This window comes from Vicia villosa, linkage group LG7 (assembly GCF_029867415.1).
Source record: "Vicia villosa cultivar HV-30 ecotype Madison, WI linkage group LG7, Vvil1.0, whole genome shotgun sequence".
Lineage (NCBI taxonomy): Eukaryota > Viridiplantae > Streptophyta > Magnoliopsida > Fabales > Fabaceae > Vicia > Vicia villosa.
This window is the reverse complement of record NC_081186.1, coordinates 74,777,764-74,802,542: the sequence shown is the minus strand read 5'-3', so window position 1 is coordinate 74,802,542 and position 24,779 is coordinate 74,777,764. Positions and strand designations below refer to the sequence as shown.

Here is a 24,779-nt window from a genome sequence, read left to right as displayed (position 1 = left end):
AGGGGCCTACAGGCTAGCCTATATAGGCTCAGGCCAGGCCACACATTTTTTTTAAATAGAGAAGGCCTAGGCTTTTTTATAAACCTATATAGTTAAAAAGGCTAGGTCTCAGGCCCTATACAAAGCCTTTTAAGCATACTAGGCCGACCTATTTAAATAAATATGAATAATTTTTTATTATCATTATGTTATGTTTTGTACTTTGAATTAAAATACATGAATAAAACTTGATTATCTTGAAGACCTTGTGAAAATAAGATGAAAACCCATGATGAGCATTGTTTTCATAAGTTTTCTTAAACAAATAGTCTCACAGAATTAATGTTAATAGGTAAGTTAAAATAAGTCAATGCAAACAAATTTTTAGTCCCTTTCTTTTTTTAATTAGTTAGTCTATTTAAACATTATTTTAAATGCTTATTTACATATGTCTAAAACAAATAGGCTTTTAAGTAGGCTAACAGGCTAACTAGGCCTTCGAAAAGGCTAGGCTCAAGCCTAAAAATAATCCTACGACTGGCTACAGTCCAGGCTTAGGCTTTAGTTTTTTTGACAGGCCAGACTCAAGCTTGACAAAGCCTAGCTCGACCCAGCCTATTTCTACCCCTACCTGCAATATAAAGTACCTCATAGTGTATGCAATGGTCAGAGCATTCCCGCGTTATAAGATTCATACTGTCTGCTCTCCATATTAGCCATATTTTACCATTGGGATGTCAATCATAATTGTCAAGCCAATTCCAATTATTGCCAAAGCTCTTTCTCACTTTAGTATCATTATTTCTCTTTACTTTGGTTTCTAACATTTCCACACAAGACACTTGATGTGCTTTAAGATGGTCCAATCTCAACGTGTCTTGCTTTTTTATTTAAGCCCCTCACATTACAAGTCATAATCATGGTACATTATCTGCATATGCTTATTCCTCAACTCTAAAAATCTCAAAGCCATTTTTGCATCCCACTATATTGTCTCTTATGATGTTCATTTTGGTCTCTCATATCATGATCCCTTTTCCTTTGTGTTTTCTTGATGATCCCACCATGGTCCATTCTGGATTTTCTATTTTCTTTTCCATGTCTCCATTGTGAGTGTACTTGCTCGTTAGATGTTTTGCATGATGTCAAAAATAGGAAAATTGTATCATTTTTGTATATTGGACGACATCTTTGAGTCATTATGTGCATCTTTATATTAGGGATCTTAGAATTCGCTTAGAACATGTTTGGAAAATGTATCATGCATTAAAAATCAATTTCACAGCATTCAAAATCAGTTTCATGCATTAAAAACCAATTTTTACTCAATACACAGCCTATGTGTCGACACATACATTGTTTGAGTCGACACATGTGGATAAATAATAAAGCTTGTAGCTTCTGTTTGAATGTGTCGACACTTACAACCTCCCAGGTTGACACATACTGAAATAATTACTTTTATGTGTCGACACTTGCCATGGACAGGTCGACACGTGTACTACATTTTTAAAGCCTGTAGCTTTTGTTTCAATGTGTTGACACATAACCTTACACAGGTTGATGCATGCATTAATATGTGTTGACACATGCAGTAGTTTTTCTGAAAAATTACATTCTTTTTCAAACTTCTAGATTTTCCTTTTGCCTCCAACTTGCACACATATGAATGCTTCACACATGCATCATTTTAAACTTTATGAAACTACAAACACCTACAAAGATTGCTCTTCATCTTCAACCTTACATCTATGCATACACACAAATAAACTACACATAATAATTTTTTGTTTGGGTACATCTAAATTAGGTTGATAACGTCCACTTTAGGTCGGTGTACTAGTGTATTGGATTGAAAATCTTTGGGAGATTTCATTGGAAAACGGTGAGGGTTTATCCATCAAGATCATGGTGTTGATTTGGGGGTTTTGACAAGATCTTTGCAATTTGGATTGGATCAAGTTAAGCTTTGAGAGTGGGAGGTTGTTGTAAAGGAGTAGCGTGGGACAGTGAACTAATTGGAGATCTTAGGTGACAACAATTTGCAATTTGGATTCGACCGAGTGAAAGCTTTGAAGAACGATGGTTTATTCCAAAGGATTAGCGCGAGACGATGAATCATATTGGCATTGTTAGGTGACTTGATCAAACTCAGATAAAAAAAAGAGAAATGTTATGATCACCATCGAACATAGGGTTTGTAAGGTTGAATTGTTACATTTATCTTGTAAACTACTTTTTGCAAAGTAAGATTAATATCTTAAATCTGATTGAAATTGGGGGTAGACATAGCCATGACGAGGACGATTGGTGAACTTCCTAAACAAATTCTTGTGTCCTTTCTCTCATTTAATTTTCATTAGTAAATTATTAAATTCATCGATTGAGTAATCAATTCGTAGAGATTTATAACAAAAATGAAAAAATAATTAAAAAATTGAGTTATTTACATATACTTTTTTATCTATTCATAAAATTTAAACTTTTTTAAATAATAAACCAACAAAACCAAACGGAATTTAACATAAAGCTTATTACCACCTCAAGTCCTCAATTAGTACTAACAAACCTTATTAATACTCCCGCCTTTCTTTTTTAAGTGTTGTTGTAGCATAAAAGCTCTTCAATCAAAATAGTGAATTATTAGAGTTATTTTTTTTATTATACTCTAATTTATTTTCTCTTTCTAAATTAATTCAATCAACACTCTTTTAATTAATAACTAATTAAGAGAATTATTGAAAAAATAAGAATATAATCGACAAATTATAATATTAAACTATAAAAATGACATTTAAATAAAAAAAATTCTCTAAAAGAACACTTAAAAAAAAAAAGCGAGGCAGTAATAAAATTAACCTTATTAATGAAATGTTAAGTTTCCTTTCAAAGAAAAATTGTTCGGAATGTATCGAGTCTTATTGTGCTAGCAGGGGACGAATGAACCTGCATTGACTTCATTTAATTAAAAAATAAATAAAAAATTAACACACGTTAAACCTCGCTGCAAAATGAATGAACTTGACTGAAAGAAAGGGGAAAAGGGGACACCAGCATTTTCTGCGTTTTATTACTCTCTCCTTCTCCTTCTCTTTCTCTTCTTCTTGTCTTCGAGAACCTTCTTCCATTCACACTCCCAAAAATGCTCGCTGCCGCCTCGAGGTACGCCAGACCCACCACCGGCGGCGGCACTCGTGTCCGATCACTTTTATCTTCTTCCGCCATCGCCACAACTTACTCAATTCCCACCGCAACTGGCTTCCGTTACGGTTACACTAACGGAATCAGTTACAATAACCGCAACACCAGAACATACCCAAACTTACTCTTCTCCGTAAAAGGATTTCTCTCTGATTCCTCCTCCTCCTCATCATCATCATATGGCAGAGTAACCAATCCATTCATACCACAACCTGTTTGTTCAAATGCCTGACTGAACTTTTCTTATTTCATTTTGATTTTTTTTAATGGTTTTGAATTTTTAATGTGATTGTGTTGAACAGAATTCGAAGGTGGATGGAAGAGCGTTGTTCTCAACTTCAGCTAAAACTGATGATGGAAGTCAGAACCAGAAAAGTTCTTCTCCTGTTGCTAAATTGCCTCCAGTTGTTGGTGGACAAGTTGCCGATATTAAGATCCTTCGAGTGCTTGCGAGTTACCTTTGGATGAAAGATAATCTCGAATTTCGGTTTCGGGTTATTGCTGCATTAGTTTTACTTGTTGGAGCTAAGGTTAGTCATATGGTTACTTTACTTACTGTCCTTTGCTAAATAGATAAATTGCTTATGTAGAACAATTGCACAAGCCCAAATTAGCTCTTGCAGACGCCTTCTTATTCGCTTGTGATGTTGATTAATAATTATTGTTGTCGGTGATTGATCTTTGCTGCTAAGTCACTCACTTGTGCGGTTCATGCTATATTTTTTATCTTTCAGGTTGTGAATGTTCAGGTCCCTTTCTTATTCAAGCTTGCAGTGGATTGGTTGAATACTGCCACGGGCACTGCTGGCGCTGTTGCTTCGAATCCTACTGCTATGGCGCTTTTCGCTACTCCCGTGGCAGTGTTGATTGGATATGGGATTGCACGTTCTGGAGCTTCTGCCTTCAACGGTATTTATAAATGAAATGATTGACATACTTGTTTTGTTTGTCTGCCTATTAAAGCTAGATTTACCTTTGGTATAGACTTGGAAGTCATTAAAATTCTAAATTTTAATGAGTACGCTTCTGAAAGCACATGTTGAAGTTACATTTTATACTCCATGGATTTGGACCTATATTCATGTTAAGGATTTAAATTTGCATTTTGTTTGGAAAAATAAGCTTTATTTTTAAAGAAATATGAGAAAGAGAAGTCAGCCAACTAGTAGCGAGAGCTGGGATAAAGTATACATTTAAGAGGTGAAATGAATTATGAAAACAATGCTAAGGAAATAGCAGAAATAGGAGTACAATTGTGCCACGACAACCACAACACCCTTTAAACAGACATGTTCATAGTATTAGTGACACAAATTGTAGGAAAAAGAGCATCTTAAAATATGCCAAATTCTCAGAAAGCTAAACATTGAATTTGCAATAAATATTTACCATGGTTCAGATAGATCTTCAAAGATTGAGCCCATGAGCTTGGCTAATGAAGTTCTCATCTCATAGGAACCCAAGCTTCCCAACTGATTAAGAATCATGGAAACTTGATAGTGTGACTTCAAGTTCAAACTCTTTGAGAGCATAGTCAAACCCAATAGTTACCCAAGGTTTGATCTTCCCAAAAGAGAATAAAGTATTACAAAAATCGCTAAAATAGCTACTAATAAACATGTCAGAAGTTTTCCCATTTTTAGGCACCTGTCCATACCATTGCTTGTGATCTAAACGGGTTTTGCAAGCTTATCCGTCTTCAGTGCTGCCGCTAGTACGGTCGTCAATGAGATGAGGTTGTTAATGAGATGAGTTGTTCTTGGCTTGGCTCAGGTGGCTCAATAATAATTCCTTTGGCTCAAGCTCAATGAGAAATGAACTCATTTTGTTGGCTCAAGCTCAACTCGCTATGAGCTCAATAACGTTTTATCTTGTAGCATATAATTCAATAGCTTATGTAGAGAATTGAATATTTGGTAAAATGCTTGAGTTCCTAATGCACTCAAGTAATTTGATTATATACACACTAGAGAGTAAATACAAGATAAGATTTTCAAGGATGTTGCTAGTTCCTAGATACATGTATGTAATTTTCTAGGCATAGACTCCTAGGTACATGTATTGACTCCTAAATACAAATTTATAATTCCAATATTTTATAATTCCAACACTCCCCCTCAAGCTGGTGAATGGATATCAATCATTCCCAGCTTGCAAGTCAATTGATTGAAACGATCAGGTGGCAAGCCTTTTGTTAACACATCTGCTAGTTGATGCCTAGAAGGAATGTAGGATGTAGCTATTAAACCACTGTCTAGTTTTTCTTTGATGAAATGGCGGTCAATCTCAATGTGTTTGGTCCTGTCATGCTGAACAGGATTATGAGCAATACTGATTGTTGACTTGTTGTCACAGAACAACTTCATAGGCCCTTCACATTGTATTTTCAGATCATTTAGAATGATCCTCATCCAAAGTAACTCACAAATTCCTTGAGCCAAAGCTCGAAATTCTGCCTCAGCGCTTGATCGAGCCACTACATTTTGTTTCTTACTTCTCCATGTGACAAGGTTCCCACACAAGAGGGTGCAAAAACCCGAAGTGGATCTTCTATCACTAATTGATCCTGCATAGTCAGCATCGGTGTAGGCTTCTATAGTTAAACTTCCACCTCTTTTGAACAATAGTCCTCTTCCTGGAGTAGCCTTGAGGTATTGCAAGATGCGATCAACAGATTGTAAGTGTCGCATTCTCGGGTCATGCATAAATTGACTCACTACACTGACTGCATAAGCCAAGTCAGGCCTAGTGTGTGCCAGGTAAATCAACTTTCCTACCAACCTCTGATATTGGACTCTGTCAACTTTGGCACTTTCTTCTTCAAGGCTCAACTTGTGGTTTTGCTCTATGGGAACACTTGAAGGTTTGCATCCTAGTTTCCCAGTTTCCTGCAAGAGATCGAGTATATACTTCCTTTGAGATATGAAAATGCCTTGGTTTGAGTAAGCAACCTCAATTCCCAAAAAATACTTGAGTTGTCCAAGGTCCTTCATCTCGAATTCTGCCGATAGTTTTTCCTTTAGCAATTGTTTCTCTGCCTGATCATCTCCTGTAATAATAATATCATCAACATAAACAAGAAGGATAGTCAGTTTTCCTTCATGCGAGTGCTTAAAGAAAAGAGTGTGATCTCCTTGACTCTGCTTGTAGCCTAAGTACACCATTGCTTTTGTGAATCTTCCAAACCATGCTCTAGGAGATTGTTTTAGCCCATATAAGGCTTTCCTCAATCGACACACCTTGTTGGATCCACATGAAGGGCCAAATCCCGACGGGATTTCCATGTACACCTCTTCTTCTAAGTTTCCATGCAAGAATGCATTTTTGACATCAAATTGTTGTAATTCCCATCCATAGTGAGCAGCAAGAGATAATAAGATTCGAACAGTGTTCATTTTCGCAACTGGAGCAAAGGTTTCCTCATAATCTATGCCATATGTTTGTGTGTATCCTTTTGCTACTAGTCTGGCTTTGTAACGATCAAGAGTACCATCTGATTTGTGTTTGACTGTATAGATCCACCTGCAACCAACGGGTTTCTTGCCTTCCCGTCTATCAACAATCTCCCAAGTTCCATTTTTTTCAAGAGCTTTCATTTCCTCATCCATGGCTTGGACCCAATTTCTATCTTTCAATGCCTCTTGAACAGATGATGGGATGACCACAGAGTCAACTGCAGAAATAAAACTTTGATGCTGCAAGGAAAGATTTTTAGTGGAGACAAATTGAGATATAGGGTATTTGGCACATGACCTTTTCTCTTTCCTTAAAGCAATAGGCAAATCATCTGTATTAGTGTCGCAAGTGTCAGAGCTATGGGAATCACTAATAGGATTATGAGTTTCAACACTTACCTCCGGTTCTGGCAATTGGAGTTGTGTTTGGAGCAGGTCGGGCTTACTTCTTCTTTGATACACCAAGGTTGGCTCACCAGCCTTAGTTTTTGTTGGTATGGAAGATGATGGTTCCTGCAAAACAGACGACAAAGGAGGGACAAAAATAGAAGCAGGCGACTCAGATTCTGTATTTGGAGAAGCAGGATCAATAATAGGAGGATCAGTAATAGGACTTGACACAGGATTCACAGCCGACTCGGGAGACTCAATTGTAGGACCGGTAATAGGACTTATGAGAGGAGTCATGGGCAACTCTGGTAGGACTAAAAATTCGGAATCAGATTCTACATTCTGAATGCTCTCCCCCTGAAGCTGAGGACGAGAGAAGTAGGCTAAATTCTCATGAAACGTGACATCTTTAGAGACAAAGTACTTACGACTAGGAGGATGATAGCATTTGTATCCTCTCTTGTTTGGGGGATAGCCAACAAAGATGCATCTGGCTGCACGGGGGTCCAACTTACTTCGGTGTTGTTTATGGATATGGACAAAGGCAACACAACCAAATACTCGAGACTCGAGACTCTGCAAAATAGAAACAGAAGGAAACCGTGAAGTCATACACTGAACAGGACTGACATTACCTAACATGCGAGATGGAACTCGATTAATCAAGTAGGCAGCTGTCAAAACGGCTTCTCCCCAATATGAATTGGGAACTGCCATTTGGAAGAGAATGGCTCGAGCAACTTCAAGTAAATGACGATTCTTTCTTTCTGCAACACCATTTTGTTGTGGGGTGTCGACACATGTAAATTCATGAACTATTCCCCGTTGACTGGTAAAATTTGAAAGGATGTGATTGGCATACTCTTTGCCATTGTCAGAGCGGATTCTTTTAATCCCCTTGCCAAATTGTGTTTGTACCATATTTAAAAAACTAATAAACAATTCCGGTGTTTCTGATTTATCCTTCATCAAAAAAATCCAAGTTGCTCGAGTACAATCATCAATAAATGATACAAACCATTTAGCACCCGAAATATTAGAAATAGGTGCTGGTCCCCATACATCAGAATGTATGAGATCAAAAGGTTCAACACTTCTATTGGAACTAGGAGTAAAAGAGACACGATGATGTTTAGCTAACTCACAAACGTCACATTTAAAAGACTCAACTGAATGATGTAAAAATAAAGAAGGAAACATAGACTTAACTAAAGAGAATGGTGGATGACCAAGACGTTTGTGCTGAAGCCAAATTTGTGCGGCGGAATGAGAAGAGGACACCGAAGACTCAGTCTGCAAGTAGGAAGCCAACACCTTCGAACAATTTGGTTCATTAGATAGGTAGTACAACCCTCCCTTTTCCTTAGCAACTCCAATTGTCTTCCCCGTGGTAAGATCCTGAAAAACACAATAAGAAGTGAAAAATATTACTTTACAGTTCTGATCACGGGTGAGTTTACGAACAGATATTAGGTTGTGAGAGAGTGTGGGAACATGTAGCACATCCTGTAATTGAAGTGAAGGTTGCAAGTTAACACTCCCAGAGCCATCAATACGAGCATAAGAACCATTAGCAACCGTAACATAACGGGTCTTCTCAGAGGAGGTGTAAGATGAAATCCAACTGGGATTGAATGTCATATGGTCGGTGGCACCAGAGTCCAAAATCCAAGCATTCTTAGGGATTTTATCGCAAACACTAAAGGATTGAGAGAATACGCTCAAGCCGGTCGTCGGTCGAGAACAACTACCCAAAGGCTTACTGACAGAGTCAAGTATAACCTTTAAATGATTCACCTCATCCTCGGTGAATGATAAAGAGTAATCAGCATAATTTTTTTTAGCCATTAGAAGCAAGCTAAAAATAAAAATAACAAGAAGATGAAATATTCCTCAAGAGGGGCCTACAAGACAGCAATAAAGGGTTGACAGATGAAAGAAATAAAGAGGGGTTTGAGTGAGGTGTTTCGGACAGTGTAACAAGGCTGCAATGAAGGGTAACAAGGCTGCAATGAAGACAAAAAAAATTGCAATGAAGGGTAACAAGGCTGCAATGAAGGCGGAAAAATTGTCACGATGAAGGTGACATAGGATTTACCGAAATGAAGACGGCTAGGGTTTATGCGGAAGCAAGTCTCTCAAGATCGAGAGCTCTTGATACCATGTAGAGAATTGAATATTTGGTAAAATGCTTGAGTTCCTAATGCACTCAAGTAATTTGATTATATACACACTAGAGAGTAAATACAAGATAAGATTTTCAAGGATGTTGCTAGTTCCTAGATACATGTATGTAATTTTCTAGGCATAGACTCCTAGGTACATGTATTGACTCCTAAATACAAATTTATAATTCCAATATTTTATAATTCCAACAGTTTATTTCTTCTTAAGTTTGATTTGCCACTGTGCATTCTATAATTAGGTAGTCTTACTTAAGTTAACAAAAGTATATTGTGATCTAGTTTGGTTTGGAATAGCTTCTAGCTTATGTCTATGAGAACTATTTGAAATAACTTTTAAGTTTTTACTTTGTAACCCACTTAGTGGGACAGGGCTTGGTTGTTGTTTGTTTTTACTTTGTAAGATTCTTCGATTATTTCTTTTTTCCTCAAGTGCTTGTGAAGATTTTTATATAAATTGGCATATAATATGCTACTTTGGGAAAGACTTAAAGTGTATTCAATTTCTTATAGGTAATAAGAGTTAATGTTAATACTTAATCTAGACCATCCATCCACACACACACACAAAATTATACATTAATGGTTGAATTTTGACCATTTAACCAATTATACATGAATGGTGACCATTCATGGTTAGATCTAATGGTCAAAATTCACTTTGCTCAATCTCATAAAAATTGTCCTATCACTACACACGCATACATGCATACACATGCACACCAACATCTGAAAATTAAACGAGCGTAAATTTCTTGCTTAAACCTAACTAATAAGTCTAACTTATGGAGCTGTAGCAAGCAAAGCCTCAAATAGCTCATGAGCTAACATGGTAGATGCGATTCTTCTCCATTTGATATTGGCATTACAATATTGACGCAGTTACTTTTAGCTATGTTTCTTTGAGAAGAGCCTTGGTTTTTCAAGATACATTCTATTGATTTATATTTAAATGATACAACTCATTTTTGCAGAACTGCGGACTGCTTTGTTTTCCAAGGTAGCACTGCGAACAATTCGATTAGTTTCAAGGAAGGTATGCTACTTTCATGAGTTTGGTTCATCTGAGAAGTAAAAGAATTTTCTGTAAATTTGTTTGTATCAGTAACTTACAGTTTTTTTTTTTTGTTTATTATGACAACTTCCGGTGTATATCTGTTAGGTCTCGTATTGTTAGTTAAGAAGTTGTTATTTGTTAGTTAGTTAGTTGGTTAGTTTGTTAGTAGTTTTGTTTAGAGGTAGTTAGGCCAAATAAATAAGGCATGCTGCCTATAAATAGATAGGAGGATTAGAGATGGCAGCGTCTTGTAATTTGAGAGGAATAGAGTCTTAAGGCATTGGGAGGTAGGCAGACCATTGAAGTGCTGCCATGCCATTGTTGATCAAAGGGATATAATCTTCCCCATTTTCAGTATAATATATATACCAATTAGTTCTATCAATATTTCACCTTTTCTTCTTCTTTGCAAAGTCACAGAATAATTGGTTGTATGATAATTTATGTTAGTATCTGACTGTTGCAGGTCTTTTCACATTTGCACGACCTTGACCTTCGATATCATCTAAGGTATGGTTTCTGCCATGCAGAAATGGCTAATCAGTCTCTATTATTACATACGTGTGTGTGTGTGAATGAATGAATGAATGAATGAATGAATGAATGATTGAGAAAACCAAGAAAATCATGGTTTGATCACACAAGTAAAGTAACAACTAACAGGCAAAGAGCATGTAATGAAATACTGAAAGGAAGGATAATATATCAGAGAAGAGACTTCTCTGTCCTGTGGCTAATATTAACCTCTATTTGTGCTTCTCTTCTGCGGCTTGTGGGCTTTTTGTCTACTGTTTCATTGTGTATGCCTCTCACAAGCTTAGTTTTTTTTCCAGTCGAGAAACTGGTGCATTAAGTCGGATAATTGATCGTGGTAGCCGTGCTATAAATTTCATTCTCTCCGCCATGGTGTTCAATGTAGTACCCACCGTATTAGAGGTATGCCTCAGTTTTTATTCTTGTTGCTTAGTTGAGTCATGTTTTCCCTACGTAGACTAGATAATAGATATTTTATGGGAATTGTATCTTCCGCTTTGACTTCCTGGTGTCTATGTTTCTGTCTATCATTTTCAATAACGAATTTGCAATTTTTTTTATCATCCCGACTCTTGCTTCTTTCATCTTGAACAACTTCAACAGATTTAACACATATCCATCCAGATATCTATGGTATCAGGTATACTGGCCTACAAATTTGGAGCACCTTTTGCATGGATTACTTCACTGTCAGTTGCCGCTTATGTTGTTTTCACACTTTCTATCACACAGGTAAACATGAAATATGCTTAGGTTGGAATAGTTTGGTACTCTTCTATTTTCATCTGTCTTCTCATACATTACTGGCATTGTGGAACCTTTGTACTTCATTTCACTTTTTGTATTTTCAGTTCTTAGTATGTTTGTTATTGGGCAACTGCACTGGTAGGAAAAATGGATTTTTGAAAAGTTCTTTACTCTTATTTTCCTGTCTTTTCAGTGGAGGACTAAATTCAGAAAAGCCATGAATAAGGCAGATAATGATGCTAGTACTAGGGTTATTGATTCACTTATTAACTATGAGGTCAGCATTTCATTCACTAATACCAATGTGTTCATTTATTTATACTGTTTACTTTTATCTTTAATTTGACTATCACTATGGGATTTGTTTATTTTTCTTCTTTCTTTTTATTGTTTTACAGACGGTCAAATATTTCAATAATGAAGCTCACGAAACTGATCATTATGACAAGTACCTAAAGAGTAAGTAATTGGTCTTTTGGTCAAATAGAGCTTAAGACTCTGAGTTCTTGAGCAACTTCTGCCATTTTGCAATAAACCCAATCCACACACTGACTTGATGTATATGACCTTAATATGGCTTATAAAGCTTTGGAAATCTAAAGCCTAGGATGCTACGGAAGCCTATTTTATACTCCCTCCGGAAGGAAATATAAGCCAAAATGATATATGAAAAGTTGATGTATCTGGTTAAAATTAAGATCAGATACATAAACTTTTCAAATAACCTTTTTGGTTATATTTCATTTCAGAGGGAGTATTCAACATTCGTTATTTGTGGACCGCCCATATTATTCACGCACCGAGCCCAATAAGCTTGGGCTTGAGGTTGTTTATTGTAGCAGCTTCTGTCATTTCACTTTTGAATGCTTTCTTAGTTCTGATGTCTGATTTATGTGCTTGTGCTGCTGTGATTTGTGATCTCATTGTTCAGGGTATGAGGATGCTGCTCTGAAAACCCAACACAGTCTTGCTTTGTTGAACTTTGGTCAAAATGCTATATTTAGTGCTGCTCTTTCAACAGCAATGGTTCTGTGTTCTCATGGGATCATGAATGGCACAATGACCGTTGGTGATTTGGTAAAGTTTCATCAAACTAAATTCTATGTCGAGGGTTACTTTTCTTCAGTGATGTTTTTATTAGTTCTTTAATGCACGCGTTTTTCTTTTATATTGAGGATCACTCACTTATCCTGCAGTCTCTTTATAATAGGCTTCTCTTTGATTTAATGTATTGGTTGTTTTTATTTATATACAATAAAGTAAAATATAAAAGTTCTGTCCATATTTAATAGTTAATCATGACCTGGATAATAGTCTAACTCAATATACAGGTGATGGTAAATGGGCTTCTCTTCCAACTGTCTCTTCCCCTCAATTTCCTTGGTAGTGTTTATCGCGAAACTATACAGAGTCTAATTGACATGAAATCCATGTTCCAATTACTTGAGGTATATTCCTCATTAAACCTTAAAAAGTTATCTTCCTCTTGAATTCTAAATGTGTATTTTTGATTATGAAGTTTCTTTGTTTCACCTGATGACTTGTGTGTGTGAACACGATATACATATATTACGATATGTAAGTGTTAGGTAGTTCCACCCAGAGAGTTACTCAATTGAAAATAATTAGACTGGGTTAGTTGTAGGGCTAGGCTGAAATAAGTTTCATAAGAGAAGGGAATGGAGGGAGTGATATCATCATTTTTGGAAAGAATTGTGGCCTTGGGCCATTGGGAACTGCATACTCTCCAAGTTCTACAAGTTTGTTGTTGTATTCATGTAGATTTCCCCTATTCTTTGTAATAAAATACCAGTTTCCTCCTAATGCTGGTATCCGAGCTTCCATCCAAGGAGTTCTTCTTGGTACATAACATACCTACATAAAAACAAGAATGGAGTGACTTAATTGGCTGAAAACTAGGTAGTCAATTCCGAAAAGCGGTGCTGAGCAACTGACCCCGAATGTGGGACAGCAGGATGACCGCTATTTGGTATTTTTTGGACAGATTACATTAATAATAATACAAACAGTTAATTAAAGTTAAACAAATAACTGAAAATTCATGAAATCTTCATAATTAGTAATAGAAAATCAGATTCTTCATCAAAACTTATATTTAAATACCAATAATAATCAAGGAAACAATGGGAGAAAGTTCAGATCAGGATCTGATGGGAAATGATATCTAAGCACGAAAAGAAAATCAGAACAGAGAGAGAGAGGGGAAAAATAGTATCAGAACAGAAGAAAAAAGTACCGAACACGAAGAGGGAAAAGTAATAGCATAACAGATGAGGAAAATATCAAAACAGATAGGGGTTTGAGGGGAAATCAGAACAGGGGAAACATAGCAAAGGAGAGGAAGAATAAGAGGAACAGAGAAGGAAAATGAAAACAAACAGAGCAGGTGTGAATCAGGAAATAATATTAATTGTATTCATAGATTAGACAAATTAGAAATTGTGTTGTTTCCCATAAATTGCAATTATTAGCGGTAATTACTTGTATATGTTGTAATAATTATTTATAGAGAGAAATAATAAAGGAGAAAGGCATCAAGTCATAATTCATGACATGGTCTACTTTATCAAGTAAATCTGTAGATATTTGTAGATTCATTGTTAGTATTCCTAGTTTATACAACTTTATATATAAGAATACCATTTGTTGAATTATTTCTTGAGTTGGTCTTTTTTTCTGCTTATATATTAAATAAATTAGTTGGTTTAGTTCTTTCTACTAGTGATGAAATTTCAACATTCTAGTGAACTTATCGGAATACTTGCATAAGAAATACATTCTCTGTAACTATGTTCATGATGCAAATTCTTAGAAATTAAAGAATATAAGAATATTACTCAGTTATTTCTATTACACACCTAGGTTAGAATTATACAAAGTCAGCCTAGGTAGAAAAAGAAGCACACTCATTTTGGATCCCATGATATTTAGGGTTTCCTAGGCTGGAATCAGTTATCAAAGGTGTCAGTTCTACGAATGGATCTTTTACAAAGTATATAATGTTTCCTAATCTAGATGGCAATCTGAATAGTGTCGAATTATGATTCCCCTCATAAATTGTAGCTTCATTTATCTGAATTTCGAATACATCCTGTGTATGTGACTATGTTTACCAAACTCTTCTTTTCTTGCATGACTTTGAGATATTACATGTTTTTCTTAATATAATTACAGGAAAGAGCAGACATTAAGGACAAAGAAAATGCCAAACCTCTCAAACTTACTGGGGGGAGGGTTCAATTTGATAATGTACATTTTGGGTACGTGATTGTCCCTTTACTCCATAATAATGCTACCGTTCCTTTAATTGACCTTTGGCTAACAGATAAGATTTGATTGATTTTCTTAAAGATGTTTGAAGGGACGATTTTTTTGGTTCATTTTTAATTTTTATAGTTATGGGACGGTTTAAATCTGTAAATCTATTAATGAGATACAGTACAAAATTCTTAAATTTTTGTTACTCCAACAAACTAAGACAACTTCTTGTTCCAATGTTTAACAATACTTAAAAAGATAAAAATACACAATTTTTTATTCCACAGTTGTATAAAACCAATTTCTTGATTAAAAAATGTTTATATTTTTTCTTCTGTCTATATCTAAAACCCCATATTTTCAGGAGGAATTAACATAAGTATGATAGTTATTAATTGAGTTTATGTAATTACGGTACTTAGGGTAACTGTAACACTTGTATTTCTATTCATATACTCTAATCTAATATTCGCCGGGTTTAGTTCAAACACAATTTCTCTTAAACAAAAGGTTCTGGATTGTGTTTTGTACTCTGGAGTGTGTTTTGAGAATTGCTTGTGTTTATTACACATCTTACAATAGTTATATATCCACCATGGAATTATATAATAGTTAGGAATAGGAACATTTTATGTTAACAGTACTGTTTGAAACAAATTCCAGCTGTAACTTATTCCAATATGAATTCCAACAGAGTTCCAAATATTCGACTCTGCATTAGTAGAATGAGAATAATCATCTAAAACTAGACAGGACTTCCAAAATACCTGCATATTCATTTTTTCCCTTTCTAGAATTAAGAATAAGTCTAAGAAAAATGCCTGTTACAAACACTTTTCAAAACACGTATGAGTTTTCAATGTTCGGTTCATTTCTTTAAAATAAACTAGTTTAATATTTTTTTTGAAAAGAATAGACTAATCTATTTTTATATTGTTTCTCTAAAAGTAAAAGATAAACTAGTGCCACCTTTCTGGTTTATGTTTGTAATAAATCTCTGCTCTAAATCTAATTGAAGATCCATTGATTCACGGGGTTTTCCTGAATAACACAAATCTGTACAGATAGAAAAACTCACCACAAAATTTCCAAAATACATACCTAAATATTTCTTGAATATTTATAAATAATAATGTTAGTTGAATCTTGCTTGCTAATTAGTTGCAGAATGGAAGGCATGGAAATTTGCATTTGCAAAAATATCATTTGCTATATTAAAAAGCTAACATGCTGATCAAATACAACTTTTGTATTTTGACTAATATTTGTGATTATATATTGATTCATGCTTCAGTTACCTCACAGAAAGAAAGATACTGGATGGAATATCATTACTTGTACCAGCTGGTAAAAGTGTTGCAATTGTTGGGACTAGTGGAAGTGGTAAGCTTCACCATGATGAGATTATTTATATTCTTAAATTATTTTATGTGCAAAGCTGTTAGAAATTTTTTCTTCTGCCTATGGTCAGAAAGAAAAATTGTTCCATGGATATATGTTTACCCTTTTAGCACTATATCAAAAATGATTTTCTCAGGGTACTTACTATCTCTGTCCCTAATTATACGCACCTTATGGCAAAAATTGTCCCTAAACATAAGTCCCATTTCAAATTAGTAGATACATTTATTATTTTTCCAAATATACCCCTAATTACTACCACTAAGTATCTTGGAAGATGCTATTTTAGGAGCATTTGTACACAAAATGGACACAATAATACACTACCTATTTTTTGTAATATATGTGAAAATTGTGAAGGGGTCGTATAATTAACAATGGCTGGGGTGATGGCTACTCCTGTGCTGTTGTTCATCTCTCCCAATTGTAACCAATGATTGGTACTACAATAGCACTCGATGGCCACTCAGGTAGCAGTTACTGAGCATTTGGCTAGAGTCTATCAACCATCTGGCTGCTGATGAGCTTCTTCTGATGTCTGTATCGCCGAGATTGAAAAGCTTATTGTTCATTGAGATAGATCCTCAAGTTTTCCTTCCTTTTTTATTATTTATTTTCTCACACCATGTCACGTCTGTTCAGAATTAAAATGTATAGCACTTTCTTCCATTAAATTATTTGTTAATTCACACAACCTTCGGTTTGATGGCTTATATATTTACGCTGCTGTAGTTTCCAGTTCTCTGTTTAATTTTTCAAATAGTGGTACAATTTTTGTTTCCATAATTTAGTATCTTTAGCATTCACTCCACTTGTGTAAAACACCTTTCTATGATTCCGGCTATGTTTCTTCATTTTCCAACACCTGCTCCCATTACCAACCTGGCTCTGGTCTGGCTTCTTGTCGTACTATCATGCAATCTGATGGGCCACTTGCAACAAAACTGGGCAAATGAATCTATGATCCTTCCTTTCCCAATAATAAGATTCTTTGTGATTGATCTTCCTTTTATGATCCTTCCTTTCCCAATAATAAGATTCTTTGTGATTGATCTTCCTTTTATGATCCTTCCTTTCCCAATAATAAGATTCTTTGTGATTGATCTTCCTTTTATGATCCAGAGTCTTAGAATTATGGTTGTGCCTAACTCAACCCTTACAAAACAGGCTTGTAAGACGAGGATTACCACCACTTATAAACTCATGTTAAGACCATATCTTCATAAACCAGACCTAAAATTATTTCGTCAAAATAATCTGATTTAACCTAAATAATTTTAAAAAACCAAACCTAAAATATGGTAACCACCCCATGCACACACTGCTGATATTCTAATTACATATAGACTTTAATCAATGGAACAAAAAATTTAGGGAGGCATTAGCCACCCCAATCACAAGCAAACTTGCGCCACTGGTTCACTCTATTTTTCACTGGAAATTCATTTGAGGCTTCCATTATTGCTTCACCTTTTTTGTTACTTTGTTGAATGATAATGGGCATTGCCATTGTGGCCTTTAAGGCACTGACAAGGTATCTGATGGAAAACCATGGTTGACAACCCATCCATGAGTTCCCCTTTTGTGTTGATGTTTAATTTCCATAAAATCTTGTGTGTTATACAGTTATACTGACTTCTAAAACATGAAATGCATTGGTATTCAAAATTTTGATATCGTTGTGTTTTATTTTCTGGCTTGTAAATAGTCTATGTTAGAACTGTGTTTTTTTTCTCTTACATGTTTCACATTCATTCATGATTGACAGGAAAATCAACCATTCTCAGAATGCTATTCAGATTTTTTGATCCCCATTCTGGAAGTGTAAGAAATGAATATACTTTTTATTGGATTTAAGCTATATTGCCATGCTATTTATGACATTTAATGTTTACTGTCCTATTTGGATTGATAGACACTAGATTTATACACATCTGTGCTATATGGCTCTAAAGATGTGTACACAAGTTATTTTTTGCAAGTAGAGTGTCTTATATCATTAGGGCTTATACTAGAGTCCAGCGCCATGGTTTGATACGTGATACATGTAAAGCTTGGTCGTTGTCTTTTATATATAAGATGGACGTGCTTCTCTCCCATTCCATTCACAACTTGTACTTTACAGATAAAGATAGATGATCAAGATATTCGGGATATAACCCTTGAGAGTTTACGAAAGTCTATTGGCGTTGTTCCACAAGATACTGTAAGTTCACAAAACATCTATCTCTTGAATCACATATTATTTGCCTTAATGGATCTTGCAAACTGTGAAACCTGAGTGATTATGTGCAGGTACTTTTCAATGATACTATATTTCATAACATTCACTATGGTCGGCTTTCAGCAACAGAAGAGGAGGTATCTTTTGTCGTGCTACACCTTTGATTGCTTTTCCACTTTACAGATTTCCTTTGTTAGGTTCCAACTCGTTCTTAGCCTATTACTGTATGCTTACATGATAGGTCTATGAAGCTTCCCGTCAAGCAGCAATCCATGACACTATAATGAATTTTCCTGAGAAATACTCCACTGTTGTGGGAGAGCGAGGGCTCAAGGTGTTGAAACCTCTTTATTCTAGATAATGTTTTTCTGTATTGTACTTTTATGATATTTTATTTAGGATACATATGGTTATGTTATTGCAAATCTCAAGTCATTGGAAGAGTCACCCATAATATAGATGCATATAAAAGAAAATCCATTGTTATTTCAGACATGATCACATGGCAAGTTAATATAAAACCAATATAAAAGATGCAATTTCTTTAGCATAGCTTTGGTGTGATGATTGTAGTTTGCAATAGTTGTGTCTTGATGTGGACAAGCACTTTGAAGAATCATCTCTTAAAATTTGGCTATCAATGGAGAAGAACTAAGCCACTTAAATACTACACCGAGTATTCTATTACTACTCGATGCAGGACGTAGGCACCCCTTGACACCCGAGTCCCTATCGGCATGCTTGCGGGGAAAGAAAGGAACACAAACTTCACATTATTGTGTCCTCTCCTCCCTAATGTAAATAAAATTTTACAATGACGATCTCAATTTTTCACTAACTGTGGCTTTTTTACAGCTAAGTGGTGGTGAGAAGCAGCGTGTTGCTCTTGCCCGAGCATTCTTAAAAGCACCTGCTATACTGTGAGTATTCTGATTTTTTATCTTCCTTCTAGCCAGGCTTCTGTCAACACATGCCCAAAACAACCTATGATGAGGCCCTATCATCTTTTCTATAGTGGGGGCTAGCCCAAAAATGTCTAATGATTGAATTTATAATCCTTGTCTTCTCTTGCCACTCATCTAATGTTTTATCGCTATATATCCTGTTTATTTTTTTGTTGGTTTTTTTGTACTACTCAATGTTAAATTTCATGCAACATTGCAAGTCTTATAGTTGTACAGTAATTTCTATTAAAACTTGAGTGGTGCTTTCCTATTTTAGATTACAAGTGTTACAGTTTTGATAGCTGAAACAATTTTTAAAACTGGATACCCATACATACACTCACTTTTTATATTAGTCCAATTTATTTTAATTTCTGTATTTTGCTTGTAGGTTGTGTGATGAAGCTACAAGTGCTCTTGACAGCACAACAGAAGCAGAGATTTTAAGTGCATTGAAGTCAGTATCAAAGAATCGAACTTCCATATTCATTGCACACAGGCTGACCACTGCAATGCAGTGTGATGAGGTAAGCCCTCTCTATTTAGATTAACATCCTTGAACAGTTCTGAATTTTGTAAACTATATAAGAATGTGTTGCTGTTATTCACAAAATTTATCATGTATATTACATATTTTATGTAAAGTTTGCACAAATTATTCCAGAATGCATTTTATTGATCTAGTTTGATTAGCAGTCTATATGTTGGACATATCTTCATAGTAAGGAAAAACACTAAAAAAAGTAGATCTCATAACAGTAGATTTATGATAAATTATCTTAGTTCAGATATCCATCCTATATATTCCTTTTTGCCATTAAATAACTTATATTAAAAGATTTCTTTTGGCAATGTTCAGATTATTGTTTTGGAAAATGGAAAGGTGGTTGAGCATGGACCACATGAAACGCTCTTAGAAAATGCAGGGAGATATGCGCAGCTTTGGGGACAACAAAATAACTCTATTGACTCAATTGACGCAGCCATCAAATTGGGAGCATAAAATTAATAAAAATCATATTTTCTCTTCAAGAGAGGGGGAGAAATGCATTGCATAATGTTAATAGAGCATGTATTCTAGACCATTTTGAAGTTTGGTGATATGGTGCCGATTATAAGCTCTCTTCAGCAAGAGTATCACCCTCCTTATTGTTGGGTTATGCAGCAGGGCACATCGATTTATTATAATGATGGATTTGAAAGATTCATACATAATTTATTGGTGTTCGAAAGCACACATCCTTGTTAGATAAATGAAGTTGGATCGGCTTTCTGTGGACGGCAAGAGTTTGTATTATTATAGTTAAGTAGATTATAAATTGTATTATTGCATATACTAAAGCACTTCTAAATAGCAAGAAGTGCTTCCTTGTATATGGAGTGTTAGACTAGGAACTGCTTATTTTGCAGCTGATTTTTTCCCTATTATTATAGAGCGGCATAGTTCAACCATTTTATCCCAGAAAAATATTTATTGTTTTCTTTCCTGTTATCAGTTATTCTTATGAAAACACTTTTAGCAATATTCAGATTATCTATTTCTTTGGACCAGCTGTTCTTAGAATTATGCTTGTCTGTGTCAGTGGTTTGGCCTACAGAAGAGTTTTTAACAGGGTTTAAGGAAAAGCTAGTTTGGCTACATCTTTTTTTTCTTTTCTTTCTGAAACATAACAGAAGATCATGTATGTAACGAAAAGTATGGCAAGGAGAAATATATGTTCTAGTTAAAGAGTAAGCACTAGCATTTTATTATTTGGTCGAAATGGAAGAGTCCCATAAGTTGACGGTCTAGCAAAAATAGTGATAGCTAATTATTAGGAAGATCTTAAAGTCCCACATTGGTTGGAGATAGAGCATTGAAAGAGTATATATAGAGGGATATTCCTCAACTTATTAACCAATTTTGTAAGGATGAGTTAGGTGAAACTCTAATATGGTTTCAAAGCCTTTAATAAACTTTCCTTATCCCTCAATCAATTTTATTATATATTAGACCTCAATTTTAAGAAATAATAAATACTACGTATTAATAATAATTTTTATTTATGATATATTTTTTAGATAAATGAGTTGTTTTTCGAATAATATAATTCTTTTAAAGAATACTAATTATTTTTTAGATAATTTATTTTCCATGTAAATAATTAGCATTATCTAATATTGATTTTATATATGATAATATAAATATTTTTAGGGTAATGCTAACATGTGTTCTAAGGGCACATGTTAAGACCTAAATAAAAAAACTTTATATTGGAACTTGTATATTGAATTAATTATAAAAATATATATATATATATATATATATATATATATATATATATATATATATATATATATATATATATATATATATATATATATATATATATATATATATATATATATATATTCAAGATAAATTTTTTAAATGTAGGTTTTTTAACATGTGCCCTAAGAGCACATGTTAGCATTACCCATATTTTTATCATAGAATATGTGAAATCGAGCAATAGCACTAAAAAATTAATCAATTTAAGAGAAATTTGAATTATCTCTTTTATGATAGAACACAACTCAATTTGTTTGCCCAATATATTTTTATAATTATTAGTCATTACTAAAAGATAGTGAATATTTCGTAACTATGATATATTTATAAATAATATTTTAGAATATGAAAAAGTGATGCACTGTATTTGTCATATCCAAAAAAATTACAGCAAAAAATTCATTATATTCATGCCAAAATTAAGTAACATTTTAGAAAATATATAACCTATGACAACCAAAAATCACTCTTAACATCTCATTTTATGAGTTACAATGATATAGAATTTCATTCATTGAAGGTGGAAACTATTAAGTATAGATACATTGCGCATGTGTATAAAAATGTGGTTTATTCTCTCGTTAATTTGAGTTTGAACTCAATTTTTTAGTCTCTCATTTGCTTCATTCTTCAAATTATATTTTTTGTACCTTATGGTTGACAATTGTTTAGGTAAAGTTGACAAATCTTGCTCATTTGTCTATCCAACGAGTTGATATTTTCTTTGTACCTTATGGATACTTTCATCAACTTTAGTGTTTTGATTTAATAATTTATTGTTTCAAGTGCGATGTCGCACATTTCATTTGTTTAATTTACTTGATGTAGTTATACTTTTTTATAATCAATCAACTCTAATGTCGCAAATTTTTATTGCCCGATTCATTTGATGTAGCTAAATTTTAATTGCTCAATTTCTTCGAGAATATTTTCTCTTTTTTGTAAAATTTCATTTCATCTATTGGATCTGATTATCAGATATCATTTTAACTATTAATGTTATAAATATCACAGTTAGAATCTATAAAAAAAAAGTAGAATAAAATACAAATATCATAGGCATGTTTTTCTAAGATCAAATTCATACTCAAAAGCTATATAATTTAGCTTGTAATGGTATTTGTGATGAAGCTTATCAGTTTAGTATGTTAGGTTTATTATAAGTAACATACTAGTCTCTCATCATTGCATACGGCAAATACTAATTTAGGGTTAAAGGGTTATTTGTTATTCTTGTGACACTTGTAATTTTGATTAAAAGAGAAAGTAAAGAATAACAATTATAACCAATTCGTTGTTGTTCTTCTTGCTTTCCATTATACTCCCAATTATACTATGTCCTTGCCATCGTTTTCACAACAAATTGGTGCGGTGAGCGTGGTGAAGATGCCTTCAACAAAGTATGAGATTGAAAAGTTCACAGGAGTGAACGATTTCAGTCTGTGGTACTTGAAGATAAAAGCCCTACTGGTTCAGTAGGGTTGTTTAGAAGCGTCGAAGGGAGTGGCGGATATGGACGCTGTGATAACGGGAAAAAAAGACAACCATAATAGAGAAAACCCACAGGACAATTTTGTAAAGCCTTGATGATAAGGTTCTTCGATAGGTATCAAAGGAGACGACGACATCAGGGTTATGGGTGAAACTTGAAAGTTTGTACGCGACCAAATCGCTGGTAAATCGACTCTACCTGAATCAAGCTTTGTATTTATTCAAGATGATTAAAGACAAAGTGTTGGTTGAGCTGTTGGATATGTTTAACAAGCTGATTCTTGATCTTGAAAATATTGATGTGAAGATTGATGATGAAGATCAAGCATTGTTGTTGTTGCGCGCTTTGCCTAGGTCACATGCTAACTTCAAAGAAACTCTCTTGTATGGAAGGGAGTCTCAGACCTTCGAAGAAGTTTAACCAGCCTTGTATTCTAAGGACTTAACAAACGAAAGGAGCATAAACCTTCGACGGTTGGTGAAGGTTTGGCCATTAAGGGAAAATTCTTGCTAAAGGATGGTAAGTTCGACAAGAAGAAATGTAAAAGTCAGCAGATGTCTTATAGTGGCGATGCATCTAGTATTCGATGGTATATTTGTAAGAAGGAGGGTCACACAAGAAAGGTGTGCCTTGAACGCCTGAAAGATCATGGAGGTAAGGAGAATGACAATACATCCATTGTTCAAGATGATTTCAAATCATCTGATGTTCTTGTGGTTTCAAGCAATGACTTGAGTAAGGAGTGGATTATGGATTCAGGTTGCACTTGGCACATGACTCAAAACAAAGACTTGTTCGAGGAATTATGTGATCAAGATGGTAGATTTGTATTGCTGGGAAACAACAAAGCTTGCAAGATTGTAGGTGTTGGATCTGTGAGATTCAAACTCCATGATGAGTCAATAAGGTTGTTGACTGAAGTCAGGTATATGCCTGATTTAAAGAGAAATTTGATTTCTCTTGGTGAATTCGACAAGAAAGGGTATGTTTTCCAATGAGAGAAAAGTATCCTAAGAGTCATGAAGGGGTCGAAGGAAGTCTTGAGAGGCGTGAAAAAACAAGGCTTGTATACCCCTGAGGGTGAAGTTATAAGTGGTTCGACAAATATTGCATCCACGAAACCTTTGTCGAAGACAGAAATTTGACACATGAGCTTGGACCAAGTCAGTGAAAGGGGTCTGGTCGAATTGGGAAAACAAAATCTGCTTGGTTGAGACAAAGTCGAAAGGCTAAAGTTTTGTGAACCATATGTACATAGATCCCTTGAATACATTCATGCTGGTCTTTGGGGGCCTGCCAAGTGTCCATCACATTCAGGAGCGAGGTATTTTCTATCCATAGTAGATAATTATTTCAGAAAATTATGGGTATTCATCCAGAAGACTAAGGATGAAACTTTTGAGAGTTTCAAAAGTTGGAAGACTCTGGTCGAAAATCAAACTAGCACAAAGGTCAAGAGGTTGAGAACCGATAATGGCCTTGAATTTTGCAATGAGGCGTTCGACAGTTTTTGTGTTGCCTCTGATATTGTAAGGCACGGAACTACTGTAGGTACTCCATAAAGAAATGGTGTGGCTGAAAG

At 34.7% G+C, this 24,779-nt stretch overlaps 1 protein-coding gene across 2 annotated transcripts; it reads left to right on the top strand.

Annotated features, from left to right (window-relative positions):
• The first annotated feature begins 2,968 nt into the window (after nucleotides 1-2,968).
• Nucleotides 2,969-20,846, top strand: LOC131620848 (ABC transporter B family member 25, mitochondrial). 2 transcript variants are annotated; one of them, XM_058892025.1, is made up of 20 exons: nucleotides 2,969-3,367; nucleotides 3,483-3,710; nucleotides 3,915-4,089; nucleotides 10,183-10,244; nucleotides 10,732-10,775; nucleotides 11,099-11,201; nucleotides 11,424-11,531; nucleotides 11,740-11,823; nucleotides 11,945-12,005; nucleotides 12,478-12,623; nucleotides 12,878-12,994; nucleotides 14,742-14,827; nucleotides 16,120-16,208; nucleotides 17,995-18,050; nucleotides 18,352-18,432; nucleotides 18,522-18,587; nucleotides 18,692-18,784; nucleotides 19,306-19,370; nucleotides 19,786-19,921; nucleotides 20,254-20,846. In XM_058892025.1, exons 1-20 carry the CDS (start codon nucleotides 3,122-3,124, stop codon nucleotides 20,395-20,397), a joined length of 2,190 nt encoding a protein of 729 aa, XP_058748008.1. In that variant the 5' UTR covers nucleotides 2,969-3,121; the 3' UTR covers nucleotides 20,398-20,846. The 2 variants fall into 2 exon arrangements, with proteins under 2 accessions (XP_058748008.1, XP_058748007.1); XM_058892024.1 differs by having other exon boundaries at nucleotides 2,969-3,394.
• Nucleotides 20,847-24,779: the final 3,933 nt, after the last annotated feature.